Raw genomic sequence first — 19671 nt, 5'->3', positions numbered from 1 at the left:
AGTCATTTCTTTCCGACACAGAAATCTGAAAAGTTTGTAAAGAAAACCACAACAACTATAGGCCAATTAAGTCACTATATCAATGGAAATGTTTAATAAAAGATTAGTAAATCTGTGATTTTTTAATTACTGTGTATTTACATATATGTATGCCAATGCTCAGTTTAAAAAAAATACACCTTCTGGCTAGCCTAAAATTGCCCCGAAATGATCTTAAGGAAATTAATTCCCTCCCGAAATTCAATAATCGCACAATTACATACGTTATGTCCAGGCGTAAGCAGAGCAGAAAACATACACCGTGCGTTGTATGAACTGGAGCTAGTTGGCCGAGTTCATAGCTGTAGTTTTGCCCCACCCACCAGCAAATCCAGCTCTCCAGTGTAACCTCTGATTGGCTGTGGGGATTGCGGGTCCTGAGACTGAGCGCGAGACACTGAGCTGTGCATTCGACAGTATGCGCTGAAGATGCGCGCCGTGCGTTTACCTCAGTGAGCCACATTTAACAACTATATCAAGAACTATTTCGCTTCATCCAGAGGCTGGATATTTCAGACCGGACGCTTTTTTACGGCGAGTCGAACCCAGCAGTACTTATTATTGCTTTATTTGTCTTCACTGATCTTTTCTCAGTGTTTTATACGGATTTAGTTTCATTCATTCTGGACTAAGGCCAGCTGAAACACCTTCATACAAGACATTTACGAAATCTTCAGTGGACAAGGCGCACACCTTTTGCTCGACTGGGAATATCACTGAATTGTGGACTGATATTTCGTTAAAACTGGGGTTGTCTTCATTGCTCCAGTCACAAAAATTGGACTATTTGTTTTTCTTTCTTCAAATTGGAATCTCTGGTTTCAGCCAGTTGGATATGAGAGCATGGACAGAAATGCGGATCAAGGAGGAAATATTCTAACTTCACATCGTTATATGGATTGATTTGGCATGAACGATGTTTTAAATTAATTTTAATTCAAGTTTTCGTCACGAATCATGATACCAAGAGCAAATATTTTAAAATTGGATCCTTTCTTTCATTCATTCACAAGTTGAGGACCTTCCAGCGGACATTTAGCCCACATTAGTACTGAATATTTTCTCTCACTGGCTCAAAATGGTCGGTTTACATCTCGGTTTCCGTGAACTACACAAATGTTCACGTTGAAGCCATGTTTTTCTATTCACAATGTTTTCTCATTCGTTAGATGAAGAATCATTCTCCAATCATTTCCTTAATATTTTCTTCACAAATAGTGCAAGACATGGGTGGCCTGATAAGATGTCGATAAAGTAAATGGAAGTTATCCACTGCGTAATCAGTCAGTCAAATGAATTTCACCGCAGATATAAACATTTTCGCTCATTTTAAAGGATATCTGCCAGACTGTGATTTTGTTCGTTTGACTTCTCGGAGCTTTTTTTTACGTCGTACCGAATGTGCATAGGTTTAAATGTTAATAAACGATCATGCAAATGAGCGCGTCAAGACAGACATCAACAGGTACAATGCATTCCAAGGACATGGATTTCGTACAAATGTTTTTGTGCTTTCTCTTGTGCTGGACTGGAGTCGATGCCGTTTTCAATTTGAAATACACCGTGGAGGAAGAACTGCGTGCAGGCACAAAGATAGCCAACGTGACGGCGGACGCAAAAGTTGCGGGTTTTGCACTTGGAAACCGACAGCCTTATTTGCGGGTTATCTCCAATTCCGAGCCGCGATGGGTTAATCTGAGCCCCGCCGGACTGCTCATCACCAAGCAAAAAATTGATCGGGACGCTGTTTGCCGACAGACACCTAAGTGTTTCATTTCGTTAGAGGTGATGTCGAACTCGATGGAGATCTGCGTGATCAAAATTGAGATTATCGACGTAAACGACAACGCGCCCCGCTTCCCCACCAACCACATTGACATAGAAATCTCGGAAAATGCCGCTCCCGGTACCAGATTTCCCCTAGAGGGGGCAAGCGATCCGGACTCGGGGAGCAACGGCATTCAAACGTACACCATCACCCCGAATGATATTTTCGGTCTTGAGATTAAGACGAGGGGAGACGGGTCCAAAATCGCAGAACTTGTAGTGGAAAAGACTTTAGACAGAGAAACGCAGTCTCGTTACACGTTTGAACTCACGGCGGAGGATGGCGGAGACCCTCCTAAGTCTGGGACTGTGCAACTTAACATCAAAGTCATCGACTCCAACGACAACAACCCCGTTTTCGATGAGCCGGTGTACACTGTCAACGTGCTGGAGAATTCTCCCATTAACACGTTAGTCATAGACCTGAACGCCACTGACCCCGATGAAGGAACCAATGGCGAGGTGGTCTACTCATTCATAAACTTTGTCTCCAACCTCACCAAACAGATGTTTAAAATTGACCCCAAAACAGGTGTAATCACAGTGAACGGCGTTTTGGACCACGAGGAACTGCACATTCACGAAATTGACGTACAAGCCAAAGATCTGGGTCCAAATTCAATCCCTGCCCACTGCAAAGTGATTGTTAACGTAATCGACATAAACGACAACGCGCCCGAAATCAAACTGTTGTCGGAGAACAGCGAGATGGTAGAGGTGAGTGAAAACGCTCCTCTCGGATACGTGATAGCGCTGGTGAGAGTCTCAGACAACGATTCCGGAGCGAATGGGAAAGTGCAGTGCAGACTGCAGGGCAATGTGCCTTTTAGACTCAATGAGTTCGAGAGCTTCTCCACCTTACTTGTTGACGGCCGTTTGGATAGAGAGCAGAGAGACATGTACAATTTGACCATTCTGGCCGAGGACAGCGGATACCCCCCACTTAGAAGCTCGAAATCGTTTGCAGTGAAAGTCACCGATGAAAACGACAATCCCCCGTACTTCACCAAGCCCCATTATCAAGCCATGGTGCTCGAAAATAACGTCCCAGGCGCGTTTCTTCTGGCGGTGTCCGCCAGGGACCCTGATCTGGGCATGAACGGTACCGTGTCGTACGAAATCATCAAATCGGAGGTGCGGGGCATGTCTGTGGAATCTTACGTGACCGTCAACTCAAACGGCGAAATATACGGCGTCAGGGCTTTTAATCACGAAGACACGCGGACATTTGAGTTTAAAGTGTCTGCGAAGGATGGGGGAGATCCACCTTTGACCAGCAACGCCACCGTGCGCATCGTCGTACTGGATGTAAATGACAACACACCTGTGATGACCACCCCGCCCCTGGTGAACGGCACCGCGGAGGTGTCCATCCCTAAAAATGCTGGAGTTGGTTATTTGGTTACACAAATAAAAGCTGATGATTACGATGAGGGTGAAAATGGGAGGTTAACATATTCAATATCAGAAGGAGACATGGCATACTTTGAAATAGACCAGATAAACGGCGAGGTGCGAACCACAAAGACGTTTGGGGAGAACGCGAAACCATCCTATCAAATCACCGTGGTGGCGCACGACCACGGCCAAACTTCTCTGTCTGCCTCTGCATATATTGTCATTTATCTCTCACCTGATCTCAATGCACAGGAGCAAATCGGACCAGTCAACCTGTCCCTCATCTTCATCATTGCCTTGGGCTCTATTGCAGTCATCCTGTTTGTCACGATGATATTTGTGGCTGTAAAGTGCAAAAGGGATAACAAGGAAATCAGAACCTACAACTGCAGGTACCCAAACAATTTTAATACCTCTTTGAAGTCTAGTTCAGCGTGCGAATTACTCAATGACCTTCAGGGGGGTCGAATATTTGAAGGTAATCATAAAAAGAAATCAAATCAATAAAAGGCCTAAGTATAAAATCCAGAATGAACACGAACATAAACTGCTTCACCTGAGGTGTAACCATGACAACAGTACGTTACTCGAGGTCTTTCCGTTTTCAATATTTAATATTTACAAACATGATTAGGCATACTGTTTGTTTCGTGACATTTAATATTTGTAAATTTATTATAACTTTATTTTAGATTATTCACAGTTAGGCCAATGAGCAACAAAACTGTAGGCCTATTTATTTCAAACCTAGGGGCGCCAAAGAACAACTATGATAGCAAGAATATGTAATAGTCTCCTAACATTTCTTCCCAATTTAAAAGAAATAAATATACAGTTGAAGTCAGAATTATTAGCCCCAAGAAATATTCTTAATTTTTTTCTTTTTTAAATATTTCCCAAATGCTGTTTAACAGAGCAAGGAAATTTTCACAGTATGTCTGATAATATTTTTTCTTATTGAGAAAGTCGTATTTGTTTTATTTTGGCTAGAATAAAAGCAGTTTTTAATGAAAAAAAAAAACATTTTAAGGTAAAAATTCTTATCCCCTTTAAGCTATATTTTTCGATAGTCTACAGAACAAACCCACTTTATACAATAACTTGCCTAATTACCATATATATATATAAAGCGTTATGTAATTTAGAATTAAGAACACTTTGTTTTCTGTTTTCATTTGTTGTGACTGAAAGTCAGGGCTATTCCACCAAATTTTGTTTTTACTTTTCTGACTATTAAACATTGATACTGATATTGATATACAGTTGAAGTCAGAGCTATCACCGCCCCCCCCCTTTTTTAATTATTTGACCCCCTGTTTATTTATTTCTTTTTTATAAAAAGTTTTTTTTCAACACATTTCTAAACATAATAGTTTCATTCACTCATTTCTAATAACTGATTTATTTTATCTTTCCCATGATGACAGCACATAATATTTTACTAGATATTGTATAAGACACTTATATACAGCCTTAAGTGACATTTAAAGGTTTAACTAGGTTAAGTAGGCAGGTTAGGGTAATTAGGCAAGTTATTGTATAACTATGGTTAAACTATGGTAGACTATCGAAAAAATATAGCTTAAAGGGGTTAATAATTTTGACCTTAAATCGTTTTTTTTAATTTATTTAATTTATTTATTTTTTAATTAAAAACTGCTTTTATTTTAGCTGAAATAAAACAAATAAGGCTTTCTCCATAAGAAAAAAATATTATCAGACATACTGTGAAAGTTCCCTTGCTCTGTTAAACATCATTTGGGAAAATATATATAAATATATATATAAATCACAATCAAAGGGGGACTAATAATTCTGACTTCAACTGTATATTGATGTTTAAAATTTATATAAACGTGGGAAACATGAAAACAGTAACAGTTTTGGAACAATTTGTTATTTTAACCAATTATCATGAAATGCTCTGAACTAATCTTGTTTAAACTAGGAAGAAATGCAATTAAGTAATTTGCACAACAAAACAAAAATGATGTTTTACTTAGACACAGGCCTAACCATTATAAATACAGATGTACATTGAGTGTCTAAGTGGTCTTTTAATTTTTGAGTTTAGGCCTTACTTACAGTAGTGGGCCAACCCTCCTATAATTCGCACCCTGCTCTAGTCGACTTATGCATATGAGTGTATTTGAACTGGAAATGAATCAGTGATCTCATACAGTGATTAAGTGATAAAGAGAGAGCATGTTTGATGTGTACCTTGGCTATGCACGCGCTGTGTCGTCAACTGTGCATGTGCTTCAGGCCTTGCTCTGCTGCTGCCATTGCTGGTGACAGAATTAAGCATAACAAGAGATAATTTTAGCAATCATTAGACTTGTTCATGGTTATTATATTTAGACTGTCTTAAATGGTTAGAAAAAGATGATTTTGCTTGAATAACAGATAATAGCAGATAATAGCAAGTATTTCGCACCTAAAAAGAGTTTAAATTCATATGAATTATTTAATTCAGATAAATAAATATCACAATTCAAAGTGATAGAAAAACTAGTTTAATGTACATACATGTAAGGCATTGGTTAAAGACATTTAGTTGATAGGATCTCTGAAAGAATAACAGAAATAAAGCTAAATAATAGAGTGCTCTAATATAAGCAGTTGATTTGTTATATGTACCTTTCTTAGTGACTGATTCATTCTAAGCAAAGAACAGTGAAGCAGGCCTTTCTTCATTCACATGGCATCTACACTGACACTGGTATTTGCATATATTACAGATGTAATTTATTGAAAGAGTTCCTTTTGCAAATTTGTTGCCCACATATTTGAACATGTTGTTTAGTTCCCTAACATATTTTCATAGACTTCACTATATCAACATACAGTAGCAAGGCCATAGCAAACAAATGCTGCTGTGGCAAGATCACACTTTCATAAAAATAATTACCCTCTTAAAAGGTAAATCATGCAAATGTACGGCACGGTGATAGTCTTTGACGCATGGTGTGTAGGGGAGAATATTATTTAGTTAATCTACTGTAATATGAATACTTATCAATCTGTAACATTGGCCACTGTGTTGATTTCCCTCTGCTACATTACCACTCAACATTTCCATATAAATTGCTTTCGCAAATTTAACCTGAAACTATTACCATATTTTTTTTTACTTCAAATTGTTGTTGATGTTTCCGTCTTACACTGCGACAGCATACAGTAAATGATCCATCTTAAAAGAAATGCATGCAAGTGAACATTTTCAAGAAATCTAGATCATGATTTTTGTGGTTACCCACGCAGAATATCTACCTTGCCATGATCGCAAGATGGTTAGAGATGGCCTGTGTTTAGATTGCTGTCGTTAACATTTATTTTCCTCTCCAGATAGAAACCTGATGGAGGCTTTCAGCTCTCCCAGTAGGGGGTTAGTGAGAGTGCTTGATACGGTTTTCTTCTGCTGTGCTCACTGACTCTCCTTTCTGGCTCATCTGAGATTCTTTGGATTGTCTTCACTGTGTCGAGAGCCAAACACATATGACCAAACAGACTATAGAGACGTGTGTTTATTAGCACGGTTGAATAAAAAGAACCTGACGCTGTTTCAATTGAGAGTATATCAACAAATGGTTTATTAAAGCAACAGAGACAGTCTGATCTTATTCATAATAAATATGCATACGTGCTGTAGAGCTTACAGTTGAAGTCAGAATTATTAGCGCCCCTGAATTATTAGCCCTCCAGTTTATTTTGTCCCCCAATTTCTGTTTACCGGAGTGAAGATTTTTTAAACACATTTATAAACATAATAGTTTTAGTAACTCATCTCTAATAGCTGATTTCTTTTATCTTTGCCATGATGACAGTAAATAATATCTGACTAGATGTTTTTCAAGACACTTCTATACAGCTTAAAGTGACATTTAAAGGCTTAACTTGGTTATTTGAGTTAACTAGGCAGGTTAGGGTAATTAGGCAAGTTATTGTATAATGATGGTTTGTTCTGTAGACTATCAAAAAATATAGCTTAAAGGGGCTAATAATTTTGACCTTAAAATGGCTTTTAAAAAATTAAAAACTGCTTTTATTCTAGCTGAAATAAAACAAATCGGACTTTCTCCAGAAGAAAAAATATTATCAGACATACTGTGAAAATTTCTTTGCTCTGTTAAACATATTTTGGGAAATATATATAAAAAAAACTTTTAAAGGGGGGCTAATAATTCTAACTGTGACTGTATCTCTTTGCATATTTCTCTGTTACATTAACGAAAGTAAAATCTCACTATTCCATTGACTAGAATGACAAGAATAGTATATTTTTTGACCAGCTATTAAGCATGCCTCAGACTGCCTAACTTTTTCTGTGCTTTCACTCGCACAGAAGAAAAAATGCTTTTAGATGCCTCCTAAAAAGATAAGGTCCTGCACCGTTATCTTTTTTTCCGAGCCACAAAAAAGTAAGGAGCAGGGAGACACTAGCTGAATCCAAATGAAAAGCACAGAAAGAGGAGCTTTGTGTTGTGCAGGTGAAGCGACAGTACCATTAAGCTAAAGCCGTACTTTGCAATGAATATGTGCCCTTCGGAGGACATAAAAAGAAATACGTGTAAAATTGTTTTGGGGTTATAAGATGCAATGATCCCAATGGGAAGAAAGAGAGAGGGGGGATAAGCTCAGACAAAGACTCAACTCTCCAGATTAGTTTATGTTTAGATTGCCAACTTAAGCATCCTTCGGGGTAAGATCTCAAAGTTTCTCATTTACTGTGATTACAATCAAAGCCCTCAAATCAAGTTAGCAGTAGCCACAGAGCGTAGCTCACAGAATTGAAATTCACAACCCACCTGCCAGCAGGCGTGTTTGTAACACAAGTGAAAAAGTAGACAAATGCGGGCTTAACTTTGCATATTAATGCTTACACTCACAATGATGCTCAGTGTCATTTGTCGCCGTGTGTGCTTCTGTGGTTTGGCATGTTTGCATTGTGTATGTATGTTTGTAACAAGTCAAATCGCCGAGCATGAAAATGCAAACAAATGAGGGATGTCGGCTCCATTGGCGGCCGGAGGTTGCTCGAATGTGGCTGCGCTCTCTCGTGCCGCCAATGAATATGGGTCTGGCACCTCAGCCCGAGCCAGGCGGAGACCTGGCACTGGCTGTGCGTGCAGTGAGGAAGGCAGAGCATTGCTTTATTGAGTCTGTTCAGTTTCTTGTACCTGCGCAGGGTGGCGGAGTACTCCTACGGCAACCAGAAGAAGTCCAGCAAGAAGAAGAAGCTGAGCAAGAATGACATCCGGCTGGTGCCGCGGGACGTGGAGGAGACGGACAAGATGAATGTGGTGAGTTGCTCGTCTCTCACCTCTTCGCTCAACTACTTCGACTACCACCAGCAGACTCTGCCGCTGGGCTGCAGGCGCTCCGAGAGCACCTTCCTCAACGTGGAGAACCAGAACTCCAGGAATGCTGCACCCAACCATGGCTACCACCACACCTTCACAGGGCAGGGCCCTCAGCAGCCTGACCTCATCATCAACGGCATGCCGCTGCCTGAGGTGAGATTTGCTCCAGTCTGCTCCATCCTTCAGCCTGCCACGGCTAACAACAAGGGAGGGTGGGGTCGAGGGAGATCCGTCGCAACCTAGACATAATAAAAAGAAGCTACATTTGGTTACTGAGAGCTAGCAGTTACTTTTACTACAGTCTATGTGCTTTGTTGTTGTTTTTTCATTGAGAGTTCTTGGAAATTGGTTTCTTTTTACTAGGCTTGCATCCGTGTTTACATGCATTATTTGTCGGTGTTGGATTCCTGAGTGTGGTGATAATAAAAAAGTGAGCAAGCAGTCATTGGACAGTTGCCAAAGTGGATTATTTGGCCACCTCTGTTTCTGCTCTCTCTTTTTCACGCTGAGCAAAAGAGTTGTAGCCTGAACATCTGCCAAATGCACTGACCTGGCTAATCGGCAGCACTGCGTGTAATTTCAGGTGCAACCATTAAGAACAATCATCGCGGAAACAATGATTTGCTCCTAACTTCTTCTTGTCCATGGGTGGCATTCAGTTACTTATGGTGGCATTCGGTTACAATAATTGCGTGTTTGAAATACAGTTACACATGATAAGCAGTCATAATTGTAGTAACAGAGTAATAAACTATGATGTAATCAATCACAGCATCCAGTCAGGTTGCTTGAAGACCTCAAAAGCAATGCAATGACAATTAAACATCACATACACTTTGTATGATGCATATTCAATGATAAACATTTTTCAGATTCTGTGAGTATCTGTGCTTGTTTTTATCACAGAATAAACATTTTAATTATATTTATATTTATTGTATTTTGGCTTTCTGGAATCTGCATGGTATTAAAATCCAGTTTCTTATAACTGAGAGACTCATAGAAAACTGTTACAAAAGATTCAAACTGTCATTGATACTGAATAAGGAACAGTGATGCAGATTTAGTCATTTGAAAAATTTGCTAACACGCCACATATGCCAAAATACTATAGTAATCTATTGTAAATACTACTGTTGTTGTTGAACCCTATAGTATAGAGTATTATACTGTATATATAATAGTATTTACAACACTTGTTAATGAATGCTACATCTCACTGTAGTTTTAACTAGGCATGGGACGATAACCGGTTTTAAGGTTTACCGTGGTTTGGAAAAGTCAAGGTTTTAAAACTGCTAAAATTTAAGATTTATATCGTTCCTAAGGTATATAAAACATTTGTTTTTCATGTGTTTTTTTATGTGTTGTAAAGAAATATGCGTTTTTGAAACTAATGAAGAGAGCAGAAGTCGATTGCTGACATGTTTACTGTTCCAAAATATTATAAATTCCAAAAATGAAATATATTGTGTTTAATTGAAAAAAAAAATTGTTTTTTACCCAGACATTTAAAAAGAACATATTTTAGAGCAGTAATCACAATACCGTGAATCCGTGATATTTTTGTTCAAGGTTATCATACGCTCAAACTTCCCATGCCTAGTTTTAACCGTAGTGAACTGATAAACTATAATACATACTATAGGTTAATTCAGTTTTTACTACTTCAAACTATGGTGCCTTTTAGTATAATATACCTTATATTTGTAGAAAACTAGTATCGTTTAATTTGTTTATATTATTATAGTTGTTGCATTATCATAGAAACTATATACTCACCCAATTCGAATGTTATTACTCGACTGATTGGGCGTTATCAGTGGTTATCAGCTGATAGATATGGACCAGTATGGGCCTTCTGCGTCCAGGCTGTTATCATACATTCACATGGTTAATCAGCTATACTAATAGAGAAGACTCCGGATCCAGATCTGTTTTTACATTACTGTGACGGTATGGTTTAGGGTAGGGGTAGACATTAATAAAACACAATTAATGGCAAGTTTAATAACTGATATGAATATTTCTTGTGGTTAATCAGCTATACTAATAGAGAAGACTCCAGATTCAGATCTGTTTTTACTGTGACGGATGGGTTTATGGTAGGGATAGACGCTAATAAAATACAATATATGAGACATTTTATAAATAATATAAATAATTCTTGTAGCTATAGCTGATTAACCATGTGGATGGATGATAACAGCCTTCTGAGCATACCAGTAGGCGCAGAAGGCTTCTACTGGCCCATATTTATCAGCTGATAACACCCATTCAATCAAGTGATAACATTCGAATCGGCTAACTTAATCAACACAAGATTCAAACAACAATTCAACAACAACGATTCAACAATTCAAATACTTTACTATAGTATAGTTCAAATCACTGTAGTATTTACTGTAATACCTTTTCCGATGGGAGAGTTTATTAAAGACGGAACAAACTGAATAAAAAAGCTTGCTTTGTTATATTGATTCTCAGCTGTATATTGTAGTGTCCATATTTGTGTCCGTATGTATTGTAGTAGGGCTGTTTGAATAGTCAGATGACACACAAACAGACTGAACACACACGAGAAGTTCCACAGCTGGCAAAATGAGTTATTAGATTTGCACCAATCCATTGATTAGCTGATTTGACACTCTTCATTGTTTGCAAAGCCTGTGAAAATCAATGAATCACGGTTATTATAACACTAATATAATCGAAGCAGTCACGATATTTAAAATCCGACCAAGGTTGAATGGAAGAATATACAGCCAGAGGTAGCATGATCCTCTAGGTCAGACTACACTGAGGTAAAGCTGCACGCAGACTGGACAAAGGATTTACAGAGCGTAACAGCAAATGTAGTAGCTAGGCATGGTAGCATAATCCTTTAATAAAACTACCTAAGCAGCAGGATTAAAGAACATCTATTTTTCTCAGCTGATGAAAAGACAAGGAATTAGGGAAGGGGGCGGTGTGGGCTGAATAAGCCTGTAGATTGAGCGTGATAGTACAATGAACACTAATGCAAAGCTTTGTTGTTTCACAGCAACATTAGGAGAGGGATGGTGTATATGCACCTTAATGTCTGCACATTTTCCAATTTCGTATAGGCTAGTGATTGGCCTGATAAAGGTGCGGGTTTATTTGTGTGCCGGCTTCATCATGCATGCCGCTCCACCTGACATTGACAAACATCTCTCTGACCACATTTTCTGCATATAACGCCGTATATCGACTGCATATATTCACATATATACCATTCACCTTTGGGGTGACATTTGCAAAATACAATGGGCTCCCATTCAACATGCTGTATAAGAAGGATTTTGTCGGTGTAATTACGTATCCATTTATGGGGGGCAGAATCAAACATTGCAGCTGTGAAATGAACGATAATAGCTCTTTCACGCATTACCAGTCTAGGCTTGGAAGCGTTTGACTCTACAAGTTAGGGTTTTTTCCAGAGGTCTGCCGAGGACACGCTGGTTGGTACATGCTTGTGATTAACAGTGCATTTATTTGTCCTGAAATATCAAGGCCTGAGAGCTGTTTTAGAGTGTTTTCGTGATTCAAACATGACTTTGGGATGTGATTTGTTTGTTTACTTTACAGTCCCAGTTGGAGCTTATACTCTGAAAATGTATGCTCAGAAAAGTGCTATGCCAATTTTTTTTCTTTTTCTCTAAGGGAATAAATGTTGCGTACTTTTAATTAAAATTATACACTGCCGGTTCATTGATAATAAGACTAATCTGATAATCTAGATCCAAACTTTTCAGCCCACGACACCCCAAAATGACGGTGACTCGAGACCCCCACTATCCTCTGAGGAGGTTATAAATATACAAAACTTGCATGTTGCTCCATTTATGGAGTAATTTTGGAGACCACTTGGAGCTCATCCTCCATATTCAGTCATGGCCTGTATTTCTTTTTAATGTACGTGAGTGCCGTAAAGGTGTCAGAAAGTTTAACCTGGTGTCATAAAGTCAATATGCTGCATCTGACGCTATTGCTGTGTCTTTAATATATAACGTAATCACCCCAGGGGTCGCAATCCAGTTGTCAAAAGGCTAAAGTATTTTTATTAGCATGTTGTTGTTTTTTTAATGTAACTATTAATTACTATTTTTATCATCTGTAGGCTATGTATAAAATATGGTAATTGTAATAGTTTAATAAAATGAATTAGATCACCTCCACTCATTGTCCTGCCACCCCCACTTTGGGAACCACTGATCTAGATAGTAGATGCACAGCATTTCATCGCACTGATAACATGCTTTTGCAGAGTACATAGCATGCTTTTTTCTTGAACACACAATAAGAGTGGCAGACATACTTTTGATATAAAGCTAACAATGAATGAGATGCATGACAGAACTGAAATCTATTCTATAAGGTTTGTATTAGGGCTGAACAATATACTGTTTGAGCATCGATATTGCGATGTGTGTATCCACAATAGTCACATCACAGGATTAGATTTTTTTATTTATAAAAACTTTTTTTTTAATAGACTCCAAAATAGCCTGTAATATGATCAATTGTTCAATATAGGGTTTAAGAATTGGTACAAAAGTACATGATAGAAGATTAAAAAATAAATCAATTATTCAGGAAGGTCTTTGAGGCCTCTCCTGGCCAAAAAAGTACATACAGTTCATGGACTTATTCTTAAATACCCAAATGATGAAGAGAGACACATTGCCTTTGTCTGTCTTTAATTAAATATAATTAATTATATATTTAATAAATTTATTACTGCTAATAAGCCATGAAAGAGAAGAAATATGTGTAGTTTTTTATTTGATTAAAATTTTTTAAAATGCTAGTGTAGATATAGATCAAGATTCTTTTTAGTGTAATTGAATACAATTTGCAAGCAAACATGATTTATAATGTAATATTAAGCATTGCTTAAATGTTTCAAATAACTTTTGTAAGGATAAAAATGTTGCATCTTTATTAATATTTTTTTCTCAGGCTTTTGTGTGTAGTTTCAGTTATTTAACTTTAGTGCAAATATAACCCACCGATCCTATTGCACCCAAGCTGGTCTATGCTGGGATCAAACCGGCTAAAGACCATGGCCTCTATAGCGTCTGTAGCTAGAGCACCTTTGGAGGTCAGAGGAGTGAGGTTTACCTGCATAGAACTTTGCTAGCTGGCCACCGTTACAATCTTCACTCCCATCCCGGATGAGCCCCCACATCTGCACCCAAATCAGTCTGAGCTGGGATCGAACCAGTGATTCTTTGCATGGCAGTTGCATAGCACTTCACTAGCTGGCATCTGTTACACAAAGAATAGGTCATTTTCATTGCCTTTAAAGTGATATAACTGAACATAAACATAGGGCAATTTTAGAGGACAATTTCAGGCGGCACTTAGAGTTTTTTGCATCTGAACTCTTCATATATATTCTGACCTATAGCGATAACAGTCATTTGTGTCTTAGGGCGCCAGGTAAGAACTGTGTTTATGATACTGACTCTCTTGAGATGGTTCTGTGGTGCTCTGGTTCTCTAAGGATTTAGGCACATTGTTTTCAGAAAGCTGTGGTTAACTTATATGTGGTTGTCTTCTAAAACAAGGATCAGGGCACAGTGTAGATGTGGCTCTCTAGTCAATTATTCCAAATCAGTAGTGATTCTTGCAGCAGAAGCAAACATGACAGTAAGCTTTAATTAATACGAGGTTTTGCTCCACCTGTGAGTTTGATAATAGGCTAAAATTCTACCAAGTATTGATCTGCATTACGTTAGCACTAGAAGAAAGCATCCTGCTACTCTACGTGCTGTAGTTCTCTAGTTTTATGGAGAGCATGAAAAGAAAACTCAATATCTTTTTAGTTGTTCTTGTGTGGCCTAGCTGTATTTTCTGTCAGAGAAAGCTATATCTCAGGCTTTGGAACGATCATTTAAGTACTGTTCATCCAGATGCTAGCATTCTGTTACTGAAGGACTTAGCTCATAAATCCCACTGCTAGCATATGGTACTTAGATACAGTTTAATATTTAAGAGCAGCCTGTCAGGAAGGATATGTACATTTACTTAATCTCATATGTATCACAGTGACAAGAAAACATGAGAGCTGTCTCTCATTATAATGAAGCAAAGCTATATGTTTCCTTAGTATTGATGTTATTTTAGCCCTATTCTCCAGGGTGTCAAACTAATCAGTAGTATATCCAGCATGGACACACAGCTTCACAATAAGGCTGCTTTGCTTGACAAACTTTTTTTTATCTCATTTTAAGTGTACAAAGCCTTAAAAACATAATAAACACCGTCTCATCTGCTGTCAATCATATTAACCACTTAGGACCGTTTTATGCTTAGGCCATGTTTACACTAATAAGTTTTAGTGTAAAAATAGCATTTTAGAACCTTTTAGATCTACATACACACTGGTGTTTCATCTAGCGTTTCTGAACAGCTCTCCGTCACGTGACCACACATGCACTCTGTTATGCACTGCAGCGTATGCGCATATCTGAGCTCCAGGCAGTCAGCGGGTGCTTTGAGCACACCTCCCCAGATGAGAGCAGCGCAGGTCGAACAGTTCACAAACGATCTTCCGCTGGATTTCATCTCATTATAGTTGTTAAATGTGATACCTAATTTATTTTGTCAATCTAACAACTCTTTGAACTTCTGAATCTATTGCTTGTTCTCAGGTAACGCATTTTGGCTAAGAGCAAAGATAAGTTAATATATTAATATATGTAACCGCATACACTGATTCTACTTATTTGACTGATTGCTTGCCTTTATTGTATAAACTTATTGTACGTTATACTTTTATAATGGCCATTATTGATTATTGAAACTGATATTCAGCAAAAGAAAGGGTATGTTTTGTATTTTTCATTGAAAATGAAAGGAGGCAGTTATGTTATAGGCCTTGTTTTGTTATAAATATGCATACAGTGCAGATAACGGTCATATAAATATGTTGCTACACGATGCCTCAACATTTTTAGTGTCTGTTAAGTTAATATCAAAATGAAAATAGGCAGTTCCTTATATCATGTTTTTATTTTATTGTAAAGATAGTGAAAAAGGTAGCCAGGGTGAAGCGGATAACGTTATAACATACGCTGTTCCCTTTGAAGATTTAACTGATGTGTCCTCTGGAAATTTGTTTTCAAAATCAGACTTGCGAAGTCTGAATGTACAAGGAAACGGTGCAAGACTGAACTTTTTGCACTTAATATTGAGAAAAAGCCCCAATCAGATGCGAATGTCTGAGTTTTGATATTCTGAAAGAGTGAATGCATTAGCGAAAATATAATGTAGTTAAACCTTTGTTGGAGGACTTTTGTTTGCCAAGCGGTCAGAATTATCAGACCTATCTGATGTTTGCATACTACTAATTGCAATTATCATCCCCCCACATGTTTGCTTGTTTCCAATAGCCCTGCAGTCCTGAAAAATTGCATAAGGATTTTAATTTGTTCTCCGTCATTTGGTTGTTTTGCTACACAAAATGGCTTTTTAAGACCCATTTCTTTCACCTTTCAGGTCAGGGTTTTGAAAATGTTTTGACTTAACGGAACCGCTGGGGTTTTGTGTTTCTCTGACTTTCGTCAGACTAAGCCAATTAATCATTCTAAATCCCATACACGATAAGGTAAAGGCCACAGCATGCTGCCTCCCTGAAGGGCTTTCAGAAAGGCTTCACTGAACTGGGCTACTCTGATGAAGAACTCGGATTTAGCCACTTTCAATTAGGTGGGGAATTAATAAACAGAGCGAAAGAATGAAAAGAAAAGAAAGAAGTGGAGGAAAAAAGAACACAGACCACCAGCTACACCTAAAGTTGAAATAGTTTTATCAACTAGTGCTTTCCCGTTCGTTCTTTTTATGTTATGTGCCAACGAGCAGAATAGACAGTACGACAGATAGTGCAGGAAGAAAGAGGATAAGGAAGTGAGAGATGCGCCTTATCTCAAGTACCTTGCGATGCGTTCTGATTGGATTCTGGCAGATGAAGATGGGAGTTTTCAAAAGAAGGTTATATTTGTAAGCCACAGACTCTGCTGACATTTTGCCTTCAAGAGTCGCCTACTAACAGGAGCATTCTGGATCTAATAAAAGGGCCACATGTCCATTATAGTACGAATGTTCAGGCGTTCAAGTGAGATTTTATTAGAGCAATACAGTCAAGCAAACTCATTCTCTTTAAACCGTTTCCTGTAGTCTGCAGATGAGGCATTCATATCCTCATCTGGAATGAAAAAAAAAACATAATGCTATCTTTGTGACTGCAGTCATGAGCTGACATAAGCACGTTGAAAAAGCTCAGCTCTCATTTGATGGCCGCTCTTAAGCTGAAATGTTGAATCATAAGTCAGTCCAAAAAATAAAAGAAAGAAAGAAAGAAAGAAAGAAAGAAAGAAAGAAAGAAAGAAAGAAAGAAAGAAAGAAAGAAAGAAAGAAAGAAAGAAAGAAAGATAAATAGAAAAGAGAAAATCACTCTAGATTTTGAGACATGCAGAAAAAAATGCAGGACAATTAGCATTTTTCTTCTGCTAAATGTGGTTCTGAATTCTTACATTCTGCTGCAATACAAAGAGCTAAGCAATACTTTAGGATGTCAAATATTTCACTGTAACTAGGGATTCAGAGCCAAACGATTGCATTCAAAATATATTAATCATTTTTAAATTAGTCATAATTACGCATGCTTATGGAAACAAATAATTGACAAAGAAAGAAAGAAAGAAAGAAAGAAAGAAAGAAAGAAAGAAAGAAATGCATTTTGAAAAAGAATAGTGATGTCATTCATTTTTCATAAACTTCACAATGCTAATAATATTATATAAATACATTTTGGATGGATACAGCAGTGCTTAGGTTTGAAATATACTTGCGGTGGTAGCTGGATTGAAACACACCCTTTATCCTGATCACATAACTATATGCGACAAACAAAACATTATTTAATTTTTAACAATAATTTTATTTATTATGACACTGTTATAAACTGTTTCTTTTTAATGGGTTAAAGTAAAAAAAAAGAAAGAAATCCACTATTTTTCTTACTTTTATGCTATTCTGGAGCCATGTGCACACACTGACAGGTCAAATCTGCTTCTCTTTCAAGTTCAACGCAAACTTGAATGCCAAAGCATTTTAAATATGTATAAAATAGTCTATGTAACATATTAACATCATCACATTAATAAAATATACAGCAAATGAGAAATTCAAGAGTTCACACTTAGATAATGCTCGATTATGATAGCTGGTTTGGCATGCTGTCCCAGGAGAGAATCCTGAGCTCAGCGATACATGAGCCCAAGGTTCCCGCCTGGTTAATGAGCATTAGGGAGGGATACGAGATCAGGTATTTCTCTAGAGCCCCCCAGTTTGTTTTTTACCTATACTTTGGTTAATATGATGGTTCAAATTGATTCAGTGTGTATGCTTTCAGTGCTTGTGACTGTTATTACAATTCACTTATGTATTTAGACTGTGGGAGGAAACCAGAGTATCTGGGGAAAACCCACACGAACATGGGGAGAACATGCAAACTCCACATAGAGAGTTTCGACTGGCTCAATTAGAACTTGAACCATTGGCCCTCCTGCTGCAAGGGAGAAGGGAAGGATAGAAGGGGGGGGGGTCCAAAACGAAGATAGGGAATGAAGTTTAGGCAGGATATTTATAGTAGTTTTAGAATGATCTGATAGGCTAGCTAATGATTAGAATTAAGGATAAGCTGTAGTCGATCATATCACGTGCTTCTCTGGAAATTAGTTTGTGAAACTTCACCAAATGACAGAAAAAAAAAAATAAAAACAGACAATTTCTCTAAAAATTATAATAATTACAAGATCAAAACGTGTAGATTATTTAAATATGTCAAATGCGTTGATTAATCATTACTACTGGTGTACATTTATTTTCCAGCCAGGTTAGACCAGACATTTCCTCCTATCAGAGTATACAGTAAGGTTTTTCTGAGTCATTTAGATTAAAGAATGAATTATTTTATGTTTCTCTTACAACAGTGCACATGCAGTCAGCTGCAAAGCAAGCGACAGTATAAAAAGGTAATGCAAAGGGCATACGATTAAATAACAAAAGCGTTAGAAAGTTAAAGCAAACACAGAATCCCAGACATTTCAGGAGATTTAGAAACCCCAAGAAAGTCCCAAAAAGGTGCATCTCTGTGGGTCTGCAGAGCATGTGAGAGTGTCTGTGGGAGTGTTGACAGATCTCGTGCTCACAAAACGAAACAGGTAAATGAGAGATCTTCCAATACTTAATCGATCGCCAATGTTTGGTTATATATGGGCAAATTCAAAAAAAGGCTGAAGAATGATTATTATAGTAAAAAAAAAACGTGTCACTTAATATCACACCCAAGTAAAGTCTATGTGTGGGAGACTCTGGGTTACAAAAGCTTTAGTCAATTTAAATGAGTCTTTGCACATGACTGACTGAATGTATAGAGCAGCTGATCTGTATTTTTGTAATTCTTATTGTCAGTTTACTTTGAAATCCCTTTTTATAAAATAAATAATTAAAAGTTGGAGAAGAACAGCATTTTTTCACACTCTTGCAAAGTAACACTTAATGTGTGATATCGCTTAGATAAGGGCGACGAAGATGAAACCTGTGAAAAAGGACTTCTGATGGAAAAGTTGCTGGCCAGATACAGATACAGTTGAGAACCCACAAGAGAGAAAAATAACTTTATAAATGATTTTTCTCTCTCTCTTTTAGCCTCAACTCTCATTAACACAGATTTAGCTGCCAGCGCTGAAAATGCCTGTGGTTAAATTAATAGGATGGGAAAGGTCGGCCTACATTCTGTAACACAAGGCACTGCCACAGGGAACGAGGAAAAGACAACTTTCTACATGCTTCATCAGAATACTAGTGGATTTGTTCAATTATATATCAGGGATAATGGACAAGGCACCGATGCCTGCTTATTTTAACCAGCAGAATATGTGCCGTATTCAGCTACATGCGAACAAACAGAGAATTCAGACTAAATTACAAGAAAATCCTAGTGGGTGCATTT

At 37.7% G+C, this 19671-nt stretch overlaps 1 protein-coding gene across 4 annotated transcripts in view; it reads left to right on the top strand.

The window, feature by feature from the left end:
- Positions 1-459: 459 nt before the first annotated feature.
- pcdh19 (protocadherin 19) overlaps positions 460-19671 on the top strand; it is an 81875-nt gene continuing 62663 nt past the window's right edge. Inside the window, exons 1-2 of one of the 4 annotated variants that reach the window (XM_056471943.1) lie at positions 460-3656; positions 8453-8567. In XM_056471943.1, the coding sequence (XP_056327918.1) occupies positions 1471-3656; positions 8453-8567 (2301 nt within the window). In that variant the 5' untranslated portion in view covers positions 460-1470. Of the gene's footprint in view, positions 3657-8434; positions 8781-19671 lie in introns of all 4 variants that reach the window. The other 3 variants (XM_056471940.1, XM_056471941.1, XM_056471939.1) reach the window with 3 other exon arrangements.

This window comes from Danio aesculapii, chromosome 14, assembly GCF_903798145.1.
Source record: "Danio aesculapii chromosome 14, fDanAes4.1, whole genome shotgun sequence".
Classification (NCBI taxonomy): domain Eukaryota; kingdom Metazoa; phylum Chordata; class Actinopteri; order Cypriniformes; family Danionidae; genus Danio; species Danio aesculapii.
Note: the sequence above shows the minus strand (reverse complement) of the source record. Positions and strands in the feature narration are given on the sequence as shown.